The sequence below is a fragment of the Choloepus didactylus genome, chromosome 20 (assembly GCF_015220235.1).
Source record: "Choloepus didactylus isolate mChoDid1 chromosome 20, mChoDid1.pri, whole genome shotgun sequence".
In the NCBI taxonomy this organism is placed as follows: Eukaryota; Metazoa; Chordata; class Mammalia; order Pilosa; family Megalonychidae; genus Choloepus; species Choloepus didactylus.
Window position 1 is genome coordinate 12,850,206 of NC_051326.1, and position 15,590 is coordinate 12,865,795.

The 15,590-nt window shown below is 37.1% G+C and overlaps 1 protein-coding gene and 1 pseudogene across 6 annotated transcripts in view; both read left to right on the forward strand.

Annotated features, from left to right (window-relative positions):
- NCOA1 (nuclear receptor coactivator 1) overlaps window positions 1–15,590 on the forward strand; it is a 296,364-nt gene that overhangs the window by 193,175 nt on the left and 87,599 nt on the right. For all 6 annotated transcript variants that reach the window (XM_037813217.1, XM_037813216.1, XM_037813218.1 and 3 more), the window contains one exon: window positions 7,122–7,288. In XM_037813217.1, the coding sequence (XP_037669145.1) occupies window positions 7,122–7,288 (167 nt within the window). The remainder of the gene's footprint in view (window positions 1–7,121; window positions 7,289–15,590) is intronic.
- On the forward strand, window positions 9,160–15,341 carry LOC119516768 (annotated as a pseudogene).

Here is a 15,590-nt window from a genome sequence, read left to right on the forward strand (position 1 = left end):
CTTGACGGGTGTGAGGCGGTATGGCCGTGTTCCCCCAGGCTCTGGGGTCTGGTTCTGAATGGAAAGGGCCCCACCCCTTTCCTCCTAGAGAAGACAGAGCCCCCAGGTGGAGGTCATTAGCATTTCAGTGGTCTTGCTCTCTGCTTGTGCTGTCTCCGCCCTTCCCCGAGTCACAGCCCGGGAAAGTTAAAATGACTGGGGCTTTCTCCACTGAGCCAAAAAAGAAACAGATAGTCCCCTTCAGACCCAGTCAAGGCGACCCTCCGGCTCTCCCAGGTCAGTCGTCACCCAAAGCCTCTGTGTGTTTTTTGGGGCTGCGTACCTGTAGTGAGCAGTTCACACTCGCTACTTAAAACCCCAGTTGGAGCTCAGCTGAGCTGTATTTGCTTGCTGGGAGAGAGCTTCTCTGTGGCACCACGCAGCTCCGCAGCTCGGGCTATGGGGGAGGGGGTCTCCCGACCTGGTTCCGCAGGTTTTACTTACAGATTTTATGCTGTGTTCTCGGGCATTCCTCCCAATTCAGGTTGGTGTATGATGAATGGATGTTCTTGTTTGTCCCCCCACAGTTATTCTGGATTATTTACTAGTTGTTTTTAGTTTTTTGTAGTTGTTTCAGGGGGACTACTTAGCTTCCACTCCTCTCTATGCCGCCATCTTGCCCGTATCATGCCTTTTTACTTCCATGGTTTTTGATGAGAAATTGGCACTTAGCCTTATTGAGGATCCCTTGTGAGTGTCCCTTGTGACAAATCACTTTTCTCTTGCTGCTTTCAGAATTCTTTATCTTTGGCATTTAACATTGTGATTAGTATGTGTTTCAGATTTGGTCTATTAGGATTTATTCTGTTTGGAGTACATTGTGCTTCTTGGGTGTGTGTATTTCTTTTTTTCTTAAGATTTGGAAAATTTTTGGCCATTATTTCCTCAAATATCCTTTCTGCCCCTTTTCCTTTCTCTTCTCCTTCTGGGATACCCATAATACGTTTGTTTGTGTGCTTTGTGCTATCACTCAAATCCCTGAGACCCTGTTAAATTTTTTCTGTTCTTTCTTCTGCCTGTATGATTTCAATTGTCTTGTTCTTCTAATTCGCTGATTCTTTCTTCTGCCTGTTGAAATCTTTTGTTGTATGTCTCTAGTGTACTTTTAATCTCTATTGTTGTGCCTTTCATCCCCATAATTGCTGTTATGTTTCTTTTTATACTTTCAAATTCTTTTTTATGCCCATTCATTGTCTTCTTAAATCTGTTATCGCTTTATCCATATTTTCTTTCATCTCCTTGAATTGCTTTAGGAGATTTGTTTGAATTTCTTTGATTAGTTGTTCCAAATTCTGTGTCTCCTCTGAAGTTTTAATTTGTTCTCTTGACTGAGCTATATGTTCATGTTTCTTAGAAAGGCTTGTAATTTTTTTTGCTGATGTCTAGGCATGTGATTATTTTGATGAGTTATCTTTGAAAGTAAGTTTCTCCCTCTTGTCTAGGGTTTTATTGTTGATTGTCTTTCCATTACGTTTCATCTTTGACACTTGGTTCAACTTATTCTAGACCTTTTGAATAGCCCATATTTGACCAGATTTTCTCACCTTGTCTTCATCTGATTTGTGCCCTGGATATGTAGTACAATTTTTAAGGTTGAACTTTTTTGTGTAATTGACCACTAGGAGAAAGCTTTCTTTCCTCTGTTCCATCTCCCAGAATCTTGATCTGTTCTTTTTGGTTTTGTGCAGAATTTTCACCCCAGTACCTATGATTTGTTTAAATTCTCTCCCTCATTAAATGCCCCATTTTCTTTATTCTTTTCAATTCTGTCTTACAGCAATTCAGTTCAATCCCTCCACCACCACCCTTCCTGTTAGGATAACCCACCCCAGGAAGCCAAAAGGGGTGAATCCGGAAAGGTGGGTCACTCCAGAAAAGTCCATTTTATGTTTAGGTGGTCCAGCCAACAGAATCTGTATTGAGTGAGTGCATCACTTGCCTGGTGCGCCCCCTCCCCCCCTTTATACGCAGCACTCCTCAGCAGCTCTTGCTCCATTTCCACTGTAGTGTCTGTGGACTTGGATCCCTGTGCCCGGATGAGCGTGGGGTTCCAGCTCGCTGCTCTGAGTGGCCCTGTAGTCTGTGTCCCTGGTGGTAGGGATCCAGGCTGCTGCCTCTAAGCAGCTCCCACCATGTGTGGGACCAAGTGAGAGGAAGGGAAGTGGATTGGCAGGTATGGGATGAAAATTCCCTACCTGATATTTTTCTTTTTCTTCAATTTAGCATTTGCGGAGTCCTTCTCCTGTCTCTGCCGTCCTCCAGAGTTCTAAGCAAGTGGGATTTGCTCTATTATTTGCTGAATCTCTGGGGAGGTATTTTCAGGGTGTGTCTTATGTTGCTATGTTGATGACATCACTCCAATCAATATTTATTTATTGAAGTAAATTAATTGTTTTACATGTAATGAAATTAAAAGTTGAGAAATGAAAAGTTTCAGCACAGCATTTTCTCAATATGAGTTTTAGATATAAATTTACACAGATTTATTTGTTCCCATCGATCTTTGCATGAATATGCAACGTTTGAAATGTGCCCTGCTGATAGACATACAGGTGGCTACAAATTTTCTCTCTTGAACCCAGCACAGAAGTAAACATCCTCGATACACCTCCAGTTTCATATGGGTAAGAGTTTCTTTAAGAGAGCTTTAGGATCTATGCATATTTCTTTGTTAACCAGGTAATTTCCACATGCTCTCCAAATGTCAGTCATCAAGAGTTCCTGTTTCATCAATCATATCCTTACCAACACTGTTCTCTTTTCACTTCCACTTGTCATCAATCTGATGGACATGGGATTATAGTTTTAAGTACATTTACCTGGTAATTACATAAGTTGATCCTCATTTTCTATTTTTATTGACCTTTATGTTTTCCTTTTCTTTAATTTTCTTGTTATATCTTTTGCCCATGTTGCTGCTGGGATATTTGTCTTTCTGGTTTTTATTTGTAAGAGTTATTTTTTAAGTTTTCTAGTTACTAACCATATTTTGCTTATATTTGATGCAAATATCTTCTCCCAACCTGTCTGTTTAATCTGTATATAATATCTTTTGACATAGCAAATGTTGAATTTTCATGCATCAAAGTTTTTTGGTTCTTGTTTAAGAAATTTTTTCCTGTACTTCAAGGTCTTAAATGTAATTTTTGTGTTTTTTCTAATACACTTTGAGGGTATTAATGGAATTCATTTTTGCATATGGTGTAATGTAGCAATCTAATTTAATTTTTTCCCAAGTAGAAAGTCAGTGTTCATGACACTATTCTTTTCTGCTTTTGTACTGTTATCACATTCCTGTGTATATAGTGATACAGTCCTAATCTTTCTTAACATAAGCCTTGCTATCTGAGAGGGCAGGTGCCTTTTTCTTTTTATTGTTCAAAATTGTATTCCTAGTTCTTGCCCTTTTACTCTTCCATACAAATTTTAGAGTCGGTTTTTTGTTTTCCCTGAAAAAGTCCTGGTGGGGTTTTGACTGGAATTTCATTTATTTCTATAGATTGAGAATTGTCATTTTTATAATATAGACTTTAGATTCTAGAATGTTCTTTTTTATGAATATGGTAAACCTTTTCACTTATTCAAGTCTTTGTTCTTCAATAACATTTTGTAATTTTCCCCATGAATGTCTGGTATATCTTTGGTTGGATATATTCCTACATACCGTAGAGATTTTATTGCTCTTAGGAATGTTTTACCTATTGCATTTTTGAATTGACAGTTACTAATGTATAGGAATGCTGATGATTTGGGGGGTTTAATCATGTACCCATCCATTATACTGAACTTTCTTACTTGTTTTAATTTCTTATCTGTTCTCTTGGATTTTTTATGTCCCTCATCACTTAATTTGCAAAGATCAAAAATTTTACATTCTTTTTCTCTTCTTGTATGTCTTAAAGATAACTATCTTCACATTTTTGTGTTTGAAAGCATCATTTCCTTGAGATTTATTAGTATGTTCTTCAGTTTTAATAAAGTGATATTTTGGATATGGTGATTTTTAAATTGAGCTTATGTGAGAATACCACTTTGTAATGTTTCTGAGAGTTTTGTTATTAATATGCTGTCTCCCCAAACAGATTGTGAGCTCATTTATCATAAAGAGCGTATGTTGGACCTGAACATATTGCCCAGCCCTGTGTACAGAGTCTTGGATAGAGGAGTTTCTCAGTGACTGTTTGTAGGGTGAGGTGCCCCATTACCTCTTCTCCATGCCTTAACTCTTCTAGGTGAATGAGGATTGAAATGCCAATCTTACATTGGCAGATAGCTGTGTCTTCACATTTACAATTCATTCAGTAAGTGTTTACTGAATACCTGCTGTTCAGCCAGCACCATCTGCATAGCATTAAAGGAATATTAGAAAAGTGTGAGACATGTTTTCTATCTTCAAGAATCTTATAAATCTGATGTCACTCATTCTTCTTCTTAAACCATTCTGGACTCCCATTGCCCTGAAAGTAAACAATCATAATAATGATAATAGATGACATTTATTGAGCTAATCCTATTTGCCAGGCAGTCTGCCACGCATTTCACATGTATATTCTCTTTTAATCCTCAAAAAACCCTATGAGTAATTAACATCAGTGTTCCTATTTTATAGACAAGGAAATCAAAGCTTTGAGAGGTTAAGTTATTGCTAAGTGACTGGTCCAGAGTTGCATAACTAGTAAATGGCAGAGGATGTTTGACCCTGTGCTTAAATAGTATATCATGCTCTTTATCAGGGCACACAAGATCCCTTGTTATCTGGCCCAGACCACATCTCTTGCCCTTTTGTTTCTTATCATCCAACATCAGCAATACTGAACTACTTAAAGATTCTCTAGCTTGATATTTTGACTCTCACTTTATATCTTTGAAAAGACTATTTTCTTATTCAGAAAATCAATCCTTCCCTGCCCTGCTAACTACTGATAAGATTAGACATCTCATTTTCTAGGTTTAAGTTCCATTGCTGTGCACTTCTATAGTATTACTCTCTTATGACAAGATTTTTATGACCTATTTACTTTTCTTTGTTTTCCTACAGATTGAGGACTGTTTCTTATTTACCCCTGCATCCCCAGGACCTAGTACATGGTATCTGGCACATGATAAGTATAGTTGTATTTGTTGAGTTAGCTAGTAAATTCGAGGAAAGAAGATACATGTGAACTTTAACTCAGTATCATGAACTGGTAGTTATACAATAGAAATGGCAATAAAGGGAGTTAGTAAAGGGAGAAATGTAGATGGCCTAAAGTAATAAAGGAAGATTTCTTTTCCATTGAGGTAGTTTTTCTGTTTGTTTGCTCTTGTCATCTCCATGTCTCCATCAGTTTCTACTTTATTTGGGCATTTCTGCGCTTACTCTCTATCCTTGCTTTTTGGTTACCTCATTTCATGGTGATTTTCCTAGTCTCGATTTTAAAACATTTTATAGACACCTGACTATTCCATTACTTTTGGTTGTGCTCACTCTCTTTCTCTCTTCCTATCCTGCCCTTTGTTTTCTTTTACAGTAGTTTCAGCACTTCAGTTTTACACAAAACTCAGTGTCAAAAACAGATTTGTGAGTCCTACCAAGTAATCCAGTTTACTCATGTTGAAATTTAGATCCATAGATTTAAACAAATTGTGTTTTTGCTGAATCTACTAAGTCAGTCTAGTAACAACTAGTTTCTCTAAGGTAAAATCAGATATCCTTCCAAACACAGATTGCAGAGCTGGGGTTCTTTAAAACCTTGTGTTTATCAAAGTACATGTTACTTATTTTTTTCATGCCTAGTTTTCAGTGCATTAGTGAGAAATTTGTAAAAATATCTTGCTGCATGTACTTGCTGAGAAAGTTGTAAGATCTAGTACTCGCTAAAAAAAAAAATGGGAATAATTCCTCAATAATGAAAAACTTAAAAGATAAAAACAGAAGATGTTATTATTATAGTTCTAAAATTTGATTTTGTTTTGGGATGTTTACCATTTATTAGTATTTTGTTTTATACAGGTAAATACCTTTGATTAGTTGACTTGATTCATTTCAACTTACTCTGTTGTTCTATAAGTGCTGTAGCCTTAATAATCTTTTTTCATTAAGAAAAGTAAATGGTATTTTAATTGTTGCTAATTATGAGCTTTTTAGCAACTAATCTTTTCTCTCTTCTTACCTCTTTTCTCTAGCCAAATGATTTTGATTGCTGCTTATAAAACAAAGAGCTACTTGTGACCAATCTTTCCTATTATGTTAGTCTGATAATAGGAAAATTCATTTCAAATTAATTCTCACTGTTTTTTCATGTGTTATATAAAGCAGCAAGTTGCCTGATCACTTCACTGAATAAATCAGGGGTAAAACTGGAAAACAAAAATGAATAATATTCATTAAATACATTCAGAATGCTTAAAAAAAGTGCTACTGTTTGCATTATTATTCCTTGCTCTCGTTATTTTGCTTTGAGATGAATCCAATTTAATTTTATCTGTTACATTTATGAGAACTTGTAAGTAGATGGCTTTTTTTTTGTAGGACAAAATTATACACAAAAGACATTGTTCTCTGTACTTTTCTCTAATTATTAATTTATTATTTTTTTCTTTTCTTTTTTGAATGGATACTCTTTTTCTTTTGATGAGGACCAACCAAGGGTCTGATAATTATAAGAATCAAGAGTTTATCAGGTTTCTAATTATAACTTATTTGAACTCTAGTCTAGCCTGCCCTGCTTAATTTAAAGCAAAGTTATTTGAAAATTCAGATCTTCTATTTCAAGGAGATAATTTATTAGAATGTAAAATAATTCCAGATGCAACAAATATATTTACTGCTGGTTCCTCTTAATATCTAGGATACTTTGGTGATTTGAAATATTTGATGTGTATACATTATTGAAGAAATAACATCTGTTAATGCAGTAGTTCACGTATGTATTTAGCTGTAGTTTTCCACACTTTGTTTAACTTAACTTGCTTCTTAAATCTGGTTTTATATTCTGGATAAAAATAAGGATCTATATAAATGTTTAAATATTAAATATTAGAGCAGAAAAGGAAATACAGTGATAAAAATGTACCCTAACTGGATTTTCTTTGTGTAACAGCACTGAAAAGAGGCGCCGGGAGCAAGAAAATAAATATTTAGAAGAGCTAGCTGAGTTACTGTCTGCCAACATCAGTGACATTGACAGCTTGAGTGTAAAACCAGACAAATGCAAGATTTTGAAGAAGACAGTCGATCAGATACAGCTCATGAAGAGAATGGAACAAGGTAAACCAACCTGTGCACCTTGCTATTAGGACATGTACGGCACGTGATTTTGGAGGAATTGGTGTGTGGGAGAAACACTCCCACAGTCCTGCCCCATGGGATTCCCACAGAGAAAGCTCTTCTGAGGGCGGGTTTGCATGAACTTTTATAAATCATATGAGGAAATAATCTACATTGAGGAAGAGTACAAACAACAGACAGAAGAACTCGAACTAAAAGAACCACAGATCAATAGCATCAGTGTGAAAAGACTATAAATGAATATCTTTTAAATAATTAAAGTTGTAAAATTATAAAAGTTATAAAAATGACACGATGAACAAAAGAAGATGGATTTGGAAAAAGAAAAATTAATACTTAATAGAAGTGAAAATAAAGTCACTAAAAGTAAAAACTAGTGAATGAGGTAAATAGCAAACTAGAGATCTGAGGAAATGACCAGAATGCAGCAGAGAAGTGCTCCAAAATATGTCTTCTGGAAATGAGTTTCAAAAAGAGAGTGCCGGTCTAAGAGAGGCAGTATTCCAAGAAATAATGACTGAGTTGATAAAAGACATGACTCATTATATATAAGAACATGCAGTAAACAGACACTCTTGAGGGAGGCGAAAATTTCAATAATAACAAGAAACTATCATTATATCCTAGAATATAGAAGAATATAGAATGTAGAAAAATATAGAATATCCTAGAATAAAAAGATATTGTATCCTCAAAATAAGAAAAGGTTGCTATAAAAGTAGAAAAATTAAGAACAAGACAGAACTAATAGGAATTGTTAAAAATATGATAGAAGAAATGAAAATGTACAAGAGATAGAATATGATGATGAAGAATTCTTCCAAGAAAAGTAGAGCAAAAAATAGAGAAGGGAAATAGCAGAGAAAAGATAAGAATATTATTGATGAGGAAAAAAATGCAGAAAAGGAAAAGAAATCAGAGTGTGCTCCATGGTTCTTCAATAGTGAAGTGTTTATGTAGTCATGGTAATATAAAGACCAGATAGACTTATCTGCCCCGAAGTATGATACTAATTTATCATACTAAGAAGATGATGGGAAGTATATATATGAAAGGGTAGGTAAAGTAAAAGATCTAGCTTCATGTTACATGGTGGGAAACCAATTGTTAATACCTAAGATTGAAATACCAAGAAGCGGTAAGTAGCAAGGTATTTAGCAACATGTTGGTAAACAAAAGAAACAGCTAAATGACATTAAAGTGGTTGTCTTCCGGGGAGATAGAAATTTGAGGCAGGGAGAATAAGGAAAGGAGACATTGCTTTAGAAATAAACCTTCTCAAACTATTTGACTCTTCAACCTTTGGCGTGTATAATTTTGGTTAAAAGAGATTCATTTAGGAAAAAAGAGCTTAGCACAGTTCCTGGCTGGTATGCAGAGAGTATTTGATAATATTAGCTACCATTACTTTAAAACAAAATTAAAGAAAACTCTGTCAACAAGAAAAACATTTATCAGGCCCAGATACTGTTACAAGTTAATTTTAACAAATCTTCAAAACCAGTAATTCTATTTTTATACAAACTCTACCCAAAAATAGAAAAAGAGGGATAGCACCTACCAAGGTACTATTTGAGAAAGGATTGGAATAAGAATGGAAAAATATAAACTTATCTCATTTAAAAGCATAGAAGGAAAAATTCTTTATAAATGCAATCCATCAGTGAAGTATTTAAAAAGATTCATCATGATTACATAGGTTTTAACATTAGAAAAATACGTCAATTGGGAGAATTTAGTTAATCCTAATAGATTAAACATACTAATATATCTCACTTTCCCCAGAAATTCCATTAGGGTTAGGGTTAGGGTCACTAAGAAAATATAAAGGCATGAACCTACAAGAACAAAGAGAATGGGTGAGGAATTGGCAGCAGACAGCAGAGGTCTACAAGAGTTTAGAACCTGTAAAACATATAGTCTAGTGACAGTCAACTTAGCTGACAGGAGAAACTGGTATTGTAAGTCTGCAAGGGAGAGAGCCAAGAGGCTATGCCCTTTTACCTGTTTAGTCGCAAAACACTAACAGCCTAGCTTATAGTTCCTAAGCAGAAAGTGGCAGGAAACTTCTGGGAAAATTGAGCAGTCCAAGGGAAAAGACATATAGACACTGACATTTGGGAATCCCAAATAAAACAGTCAGCTCCTTGCCTTGCTCCAACCCTTCACACAGCTGCCAGTCAGCTTTTTAGTACTTCTTTATGTGAACTCTTTAATATGAACAAAAAGCTAGATATTTGAGTAAAGCCCATCACATAAAAGACAACAACAAACAAAACCAACAGAAAACATGAAACTCAGAGAAAGCAGAGACAATGCAGAGAGCATAAGAAAACTTAAGACAACCAAACAGTCCCTCAAAGATAAAAGGTAGGATATTTCATCCATGAAACAAGAATAAAATGCTATAAAATGAAACATTCAGAATAAGAAATACCTTTGGGAAATGAATAACAGTTTAGCTGAAAAAAAAAAAAACCAGCTTTGCCTCTCCAACCTCATTTCCTACTGTCTGCCTCCCACACCCTCTGCTCCCGTCACTCCTGGCACGCTGTGCCTCGGATGTTTGCCTTGCTGTTCGCTCTGCCCAGACGCTTTTCCCTAGACATCCACCTGGCTCACTCTGTCACCCCTTTCATACTTTTGCTCAAATGACCACCCTGTTTAAAATTCAGATAAAAAACCTACACATTCCTCTATACTTTGCTTTATTTATTTTCCCCACAGTGCATTTTATTTTTGACATATATTTTATTTGTTTATTTTCTGTCTCCCCCCACTAGAGCTCAATGAAAGCAGAGATTTTTGTCTAGTCACCATTGCAGCCCCATGCATATAATGGTTCCTGGAGATATAGTAGACTTTCAGTGACTATCTGTTGAAGGAATGAAGGGTCAAAAGACAATCTGAAGAAATCTTTTAGAAAGTAAAATGAAAAGACAAGCTAATGAGAAAAAAGATAAGAAATTTATAGGATTACTTGGGGAGATGTAACATTATTTGTAGCAGCAAAAAAGAACAGATCAAGTAAAAAGGAGGGATTTCCAGTGGGTCAAAACTAGGAAGAGAAACTTGGAGCCAGCGAGGCACCCCTGCCACCAATTTCTGCTCCTTCTGAGCGTTAGGGAGCCCTGGCCATGGGGCAGCCTGGACCTTCAGTAGCAGGAGGTAGTGGGAGGCCTGGGCCCAGCCTCCAGCACCATGATCATAGATGTGGAGGTCCATGTCCAGCACAACCACCCCTGGAGCGAGTTGCCAGCCAGTGTGAGGCAGAGTCTTGGAAATTCATGGAGAGAGTATGAGAAGCAGGTTATTCTATACAGCATCCTCAATCAGTTACGATACAGAAATAACTTAGTTAAATGTGTCAAGAAAGATGAATGCAAATACTATGAGGAACTCCTAAAATACAGTTGAGAGCATCTCGTGCTGTACACTTACCATTTGTCAGATCTTATGGTTAAGGACCTGTGGATAACATCATTTTCATCCTACAGTGGGATTATGGAGGATATTATGAACAGTGAGAAAAGTTATGATTTATTTCCCAGTTTTACTGCTGCTGACTGTCTATGACTTCTTGGCATAGGAAGAAACCAGAACACTGATCTAATGAATCAGTGTAAATCATCAAAAAAATTTTTCAGATGGAAAACAGCCCATGATCTTCTACCAATAAAGCCACTGGAAATTATCATAGAGGCATGGTGGGTGGTACAGGCTGGATATATCACAGAATGCACTTTGCCTGAGAATTGCACTATTGATAAGATTGTTGATTCAGGTCCTCAACTCTCTGTATCACTAGATTACAATGTAGTACATAGTTTATATAACAAAGGATTTGTTTATCCGGATGTACCAATATCTGATGACAGTTGTTTCGCAGTTTCTCCTCTTGAAGGTTTTGTAATAAATTGAGTGCAAGGTGATTATTTTGAAACTCTACTCTATAAATATTTGTTTCAATAGATGAGCACACTAATGTTGCAGAGCTTGCAAATGTCCTCGAGATAGACTTATCCCTGGTTAAGAATGCTGTTTCAGGGTGGGGCAAGATAGTGGAGTGGCGAGGTGTGAAATTTAGTCTCTCCTCTAGGGCAGCTGTTAGTTAGCCAGGAACTGTATGAAACAGCATTTTCAGGGTCTCCAGTGACCAGCCACACATCATACACAAGTTTGGAGCAAGAGGAAAAGCTGAGATTGCAGTGAACATTGTAAGTTCCCTGACCAGGGGTCTGGTGCCCCTCCCCACCCTGACCCCCTGCACTGTCTTGCTGCTGACTCCCTGAAAGGGAAAAAAAAAACAACAATCTGCTGAGGGCAAGAAGGGGGACTCAACCCAACCTCAGCTGCAGAGCTAATTAACAAATTAATTAACTACTTTTTGGAACTGAGAGTCCTAAAGAAGAGCTGGGCTCCGAGAAGGGGGGGGTTACATAAAAGCAGGTACCCATTCCCTGACTCCAAAAAAACTCCCCCCCCCCCTACATTTTGTCCTTCTCCTTTCTCACTGACTCCTTATCTTTTTGCACTTTAATAGCCCCCAGCAGGGGTGGAATTGAAGCTGTTGGAGAGTAATTATCAGACAATATCCAGAAGTGCATCTTTAAATTCCCTATTCTGACACTGACAAAATTTCAACTTTTAATTTAAAAGTAACATACATGGTTATTTTCTATCAGACAGCCCAGGTCAAAGGTCTAGGCTGGTCTTAGGAGGATACAGAATACCCAGAACTTCTTGGAATTCCAGATTCACTTCTGAAGAAGGTATCCACCCCAGTCTTCAATTGGCAACTAAGGCTGACTAAAGAATTAAGCTGGAGTTGCCCAAAAGAGGAAAGGGGAGAAGGGAATAGTGCCCCTGGGAGACAGCTGGAGTTCCTAGGATTGGAAGAGTGGAGGGAGGTCCAGCTCAGTTGGCAGCCCTCCTTCTGGGAACTAAGACCCCTGGGGCTGGAATTCTGATTCCAGCTTCAGTCAGCCACACCCCCAGGCTCAGAGTCTGTAGAGAATTAAAGGCACTTTACCTCCTTACACTGGTAGGGGAACTGCGAGCTGGCAAGTGCCACCTGCTGGACAGGATAGGAAAAGCACCGATTCTAGAGGTCTCACAGGAGGGTCTCATTCTTAGGGAAACTCCTGTCCCTCCTCCTGAGACCTGGGCCTCTTTAGACTGGGAAAACCTGACTGGTGTCAACCATATCTGAGGAGACCCTCTGACAAAAAGACTACATAGAAGCAGGGCAAGAACAGAAAAACAAGAGGTGAAACATTCTGATCAACCAAATAGAACCTAAGTTAGAGGTCTAGAATAAGTTGAACTGAGCAACAGAGGTCAGAGAACAAAGCCAACCAACAAGAAACCCCTAGGTAAAAGAGAGAAAACAAATTCCAGAATAAACTAATCAAGAAAGTCAGATGCCTAGACAACTTAAGATAATGAACCATACCAGGAAGCATAAAAATATGGATCAGCCAAAAGAACAAATTAATAATCCAACTGAGATACAGGAGTGGAGGCAACTAATGCTAAATCAATTCAATGAACTGAGGGAAGATACGGCAAATGAGATGAAGGATATAAAGAAGACACTTGATGACCATAAAGAAGAATTTGTAAATTGAAAAAACAAATGGCAGAACTTATGGGAATGAAGGCCACAATGGAGGAGATGAAAAGCACAATGGAGGGACACAGCAGTAGATTTGAACAGGCAGAAGAAAGGATCAGTGAACTGGAAGACAAGACATTTGAATTCATACACACAAAAGAACAGATGGTGAAAAAATGGAAAAATACAAGCAGATTCTTAGGGAGCTGAATGACAGCATGAAGCGCACAAATATACGTGTTATGGATATCCTGGAAGGAGAAGAGAGGGGAAAGGGGGCATTAAGAATAATAGAAGAAATATTCACTGAAAATTTCCCAACTTTTATGAAAGACAGAAAATTACAGATTCAAGAAGTACAGTGTACCCCAAACAGAATAGATCCCAATAGACCTACTCCAAGACACTTACTGATCAGATTGTCCTATGTCAAAGACAAAGAGAGAATTCTGAAAGCAGCGAGAGAAACACAATCCATCACGTACAAGGGAAGCTCCATAAGACTATGTACAGATTTCTCCACAGAAACCGTGGAGGTGAGAAGACAGTGACATGATATATTCAGGATACTGAAAGAGAAAAACTGCCAACCAAGAATTCTATAGCCAGGAAAACTGTCCTTCAAAAATGAGGGAGAGATTAAAATATTTTCAGACAAAAAGACACTGAGAGAGTTTATGAATAAGAGACCAGCACTGCAAGAAATACTAAAGACAGTGCTACAGGCTGATAGGAAAACACAGGAAATTGAGTTGGAGAAGAGTGCAGAAATGAAGATTATCAGGAAGGATAAAAGGAGAGAGAGGAAAAAATAAGATATGACATATAAAATCCAAAAGACAAAATGATAGAAGAAAGTACTGCCCTTACAGTAATAAGGCTGTTTCAGTGTGTTGCCATTTGGGCTTCGCCAGTAAGAAGAGGCAAGTAGTAAATTTGGATCAACTTTATTCATCATAGAGGAATGTTCCGTCAGTAAAAAGGTTAAAGAGTACTTTAGATCCACAGAAGATGCTCCTATCATAGGATGGTGGTAAAAGTAGGAGTCCTGATGAAGTAGGAAGCTTCATTGACTGCTGATACTGATACAAATAGTCAAGAAGATCCAGGCAACACAGCCAGTTTAAGCAGTTTGAGTCTGTGTACAGGTTATTAAGAATGTATTGCATTCCTATTTGACTCAACTCTTACTGCCTTTTTAATGATGGGAAATCTTTCACCAAACTGGAAAAGTCATGCACTCACAATTTTTGAAATTGGCACACTTTCAGCTAAGTCTCTGGACAGCTTTCTTGTAGAATTAGAAAAGGTTCAGAGTACTGGTGAAGGAGAAGCACAGAGATATTTTGGTCATGCACTTACTCTAAGAAACTAGAAAAGAGGAGATTGTAGAAGAAATAATACAAAAACAATTCTCAGAACTAGAGGGATATGCGTTTCCAGGTTGACAGCCTTCATGCTGTGCCCAGCAATGTGAATAAAAAAAGAAGAAAAAACTCACACCAATGCACAATTTCATATTTCAAAATACCAGAGTGAAAAAACAACAGAAAGGAAAAAACTGGTCACACATACTAGATTGCTTTCGAAATGGGCTCAGACTGATCATTAAGAACACTGAAAACTAGGATTCTAGCCCTAGAAGTCTGTATTCATCTAAAAGAAGTATGGGTGCAAAATAAAAAATTTTGGACATTCAGTGTCTCAGAATGTTATCTCATGTGTACCTTTTCAGATTTCTTTCAAAACCAAGAAAAAAAGAGAAAGGCATAAGATCTTAATCCAGGGAACCCATGGAATCTTAACACAGAAGATAGGTGAAAGGAGACCCAGGATTTCAGATGTGCATCAACCCAAAAATAAAACTAGTCCAAATTGGAACAGGGTTATAGAAGACTCTAGGAAGGATGTCTCCATGAAAAAAAAATATGGAACAAAGAGATGATTTGATGACTGACCAAATTGAAAGGAATTTTTAAGTTCCAGAGGAAAGTTTAGGGATATATTAACTACACAGAAAAACTAAAACTCAAAATAAGAGAAAAATGTATATTATACTACACACCTTCACTCACTTATGGACTATATTATAGCAAGTAATATTTAATAACTGTTGAAAGGAGGAAGATAAATGTTTATGTAGAAGTTTGGTGTAAGAAAGTGAAATTCTTCTTTCATGGTAGCATGTCAATAGGTTATGTCTAACATTGGCAGAATAGAGATACTGCAAATAAGCATGTTACTGAGAAATATGGAGAGTATTAGGATAGTAGGTAGACCCAAATATAGTGACTTTAACAGGATAGTCTGGGTAGGTGTCAAGGATGCAGACTCCTTCTGCCTGTTTTGCTCTACCATTCCTAAGGTATTGCCATTTCCTATAGGGTCAAATATGGCAGATCTGTCTATATCCCAGCTGACAAGAAGGGGGAAAAGAAAGACAGGAAGGTGTACTTCTTTCATTTTAAGGACAAGACCCAGAGGTTGCACATCATTTCTGTTCACATCCTGTAGGCCAGAAACTAGTCACGTAGCTACACATACCTGCAATGTTTTTCCTCAAATTTTTAGGAATTTTACATAAAATTCCTAATTTTAAGTAAAAATATTTTATTTTTCACACATAGTTCTTTAATCTACTTGATTTTATAGTTTACATTTTTT